This window comes from Brachypodium distachyon, chromosome 5 (assembly GCF_000005505.3).
Source record: "Brachypodium distachyon strain Bd21 chromosome 5, Brachypodium_distachyon_v3.0, whole genome shotgun sequence".
Lineage (NCBI taxonomy): Eukaryota > Viridiplantae > Streptophyta > Magnoliopsida > Poales > Poaceae > Brachypodium > Brachypodium distachyon.
The window spans coordinates 2,581,059-2,583,229 of record NC_016135.3 but is presented as its reverse complement, the minus strand read 5'-3'; the positions used below and the strand labels follow the sequence as shown (position 1 = coordinate 2,583,229).

The 2,171-nt window shown below is 43.9% G+C and overlaps 1 protein-coding gene across 1 annotated transcript; it reads left to right on the top strand.

The window, feature by feature from the left end:
• Positions 1-180: 180 nt before the first annotated feature.
• LOC100840695 lies at positions 181-1,585 on the top strand. Its single transcript, XM_003580953.4, has one exon. It carries the CDS (start codon positions 488-490, stop codon positions 1,388-1,390), a length of 903 nt encoding a protein of 300 aa, XP_003581001.1. The 5' UTR covers positions 181-487; the 3' UTR covers positions 1,391-1,585.
• Positions 1,586-2,171: the final 586 nt, after the last annotated feature.

Sequence of the window (2,171 nt, the reverse complement as noted above, 5' to 3'; positions counted from 1 at the left end):
CCAACTGACAAATGATGCATGACCTGTAGTGAACAAAACAATAGGCTTTACTGGTGATTTGTCCATGGTTTGGCGAAATTTGGAAGGAAAGTAACCTCAAGGTCCAAGGAAGAATGCAACGCCAGCATATATAGCTATACCACCCAACGATGAGTGTTAAGGCTGCAGCTGAGAGTCAAGTGTCAGTTCAGGCTGGCTGGTGTTGTTTCAGTTAAAACAGCCTTCTGTCGACTCCGTATTTAACAAGACAAGAAAGAGGGGAATTTCACAGGCCGCCGCCGTCCCACCGTCGCAACCTCCTCTTGCCCAGTCCTGCCGCCGTGGAAGCCTCCAACGATATCTGCCGTCTTCCCGATCCGGATCAAATCTGCCCCACGCCGCAGAACCATATCCCCCCGTCGGATGCGCCGGCCGTGCTGCTGCTATTCCTCGTATCACCTGCCGCCGGTGAGTGCTTTGCCTGTTAGCCTTGGCTGGCAGAGGGGATATGGTTATTGCTGATTATAGGTCTGAGATGCACCTTCTCAATCCCATCACTGGGGAACAGTTTGCTCTTCCATCTGTGATCACCCTTGAGCATGTGACACCCATCCTCGATGAATCAGGTGCCATATGCAAGTATCGTCTCATGCGATTTACCTTTACGGATCTAGCTTTGACCCTTGATCTTAGTGAGCTGCGGGAACACCTCGATTGCAAGGCATTTGTTTTTTATGACACACTTGCAGAAGGTTATATCGTGGTACTCATCCACAAACCAGTTGCACAGCTTTCATTTGCTTGGTTAGGGGATGACAAGTGGACCTGGCTGTCACCAAAGGATGGTCTGCCCAATAAAAGTTTTGAAGACTGTGCCTACAAGGATGGTCTGCTTTATGCTAGTGCTAGACCCGGACAAATTTTCGCCATCGATCTAAGAGGCCCTATTATCACAGCAAAATTAATCATCGAAGGGGATCCAATTGATGGCTGTGAGTATATTTATATTGTTCATTCTCCTTGTGGTGCTCTGCTGCAAGTTCGGTTGGAACCAGACGCAGACAGGTGTGAAGAAGATACTGAGATGATTAACATATTTAAAGTTGATACCGCAGCTCAAAAGCTTGTGAAAATAAGCTTGGATGATCATGTGTTGGTTCCTGGGCATAACCAATCATCACTTTGTCTCGGTGCTAAAGAATATCCACAGTTAAAGGCAAATCATGTCTACTGTACCCTTAGAGATGTCGAATTTATTACAGATTTCGCATACCTGAACTATTATACTGTAGTCTTTGACTTGGCAAATAACAGCAGAGAGGATCTTTTACCCCCTCAGTTTCGGTCCAACTTGCCCGCTCCCATATGGATAACACCCACACTTACAAAACTGAGCCCGACACCAGTTTAGAGTTCACAAGTTTGTAATCAGGCGTGCCTGCGAGCCGCTTATATTTGCTTCATTGTATTGTCACTGCGTGTATACAACACGTGCATCAGTCATTTCGTTTGAGCTTTTGTTTTTCTATTTATGGTTGCTCTGAAATGTAGCATTTTTAACCTGTAGCTACGGGCTTTTCGATCTGCTATCATGGTTGAGCTCTAATCACGGTGACCAAATAGTGTTGTTGTGCAACTAATCCTTTTTGGCTTTCCTTTTCCATGTAATTTCCTTATACTGCAGTACAAAGAGACAATGCCGACCTGCAGAGGTTATCCTTCTTTGTATTGTCACTGCATGTATACAACACGTGCATCAGTCATTTCGTTTGAGATTTTGTTATTCATTTATGGTTGCATTTAATCACCGTTGGTCAGAAATGTAGCATTTTTAACCAGCGTGGTTATTGCTAATAAGAATACGGAAGCATAAGCCTAATATGTACAGAGTTATACTTGTTTATTTGTTTATTTTATGAGGCCTCTTATTTTATCTGAACTGAAGTGACCATAAGCCAGTTCCCCAGCTTGGGGATACTTGTGCTTGCATGATACTTGACCAACCAATCAAAGGAGCATAGGCCTGAAGATTTAAGGTTGCTAGTACTAATCCTGTTTAATTTGCATGCTCATGAGAGAAGCATTTGGTGGCAGGCTCCAATTATTTTGCTGGAAAATACATGTGTTTCAGTGGAGGTCTTGTTTTTACATAATACCTGCCCAACTAATCAGAGGAACAAACTATATGTGGT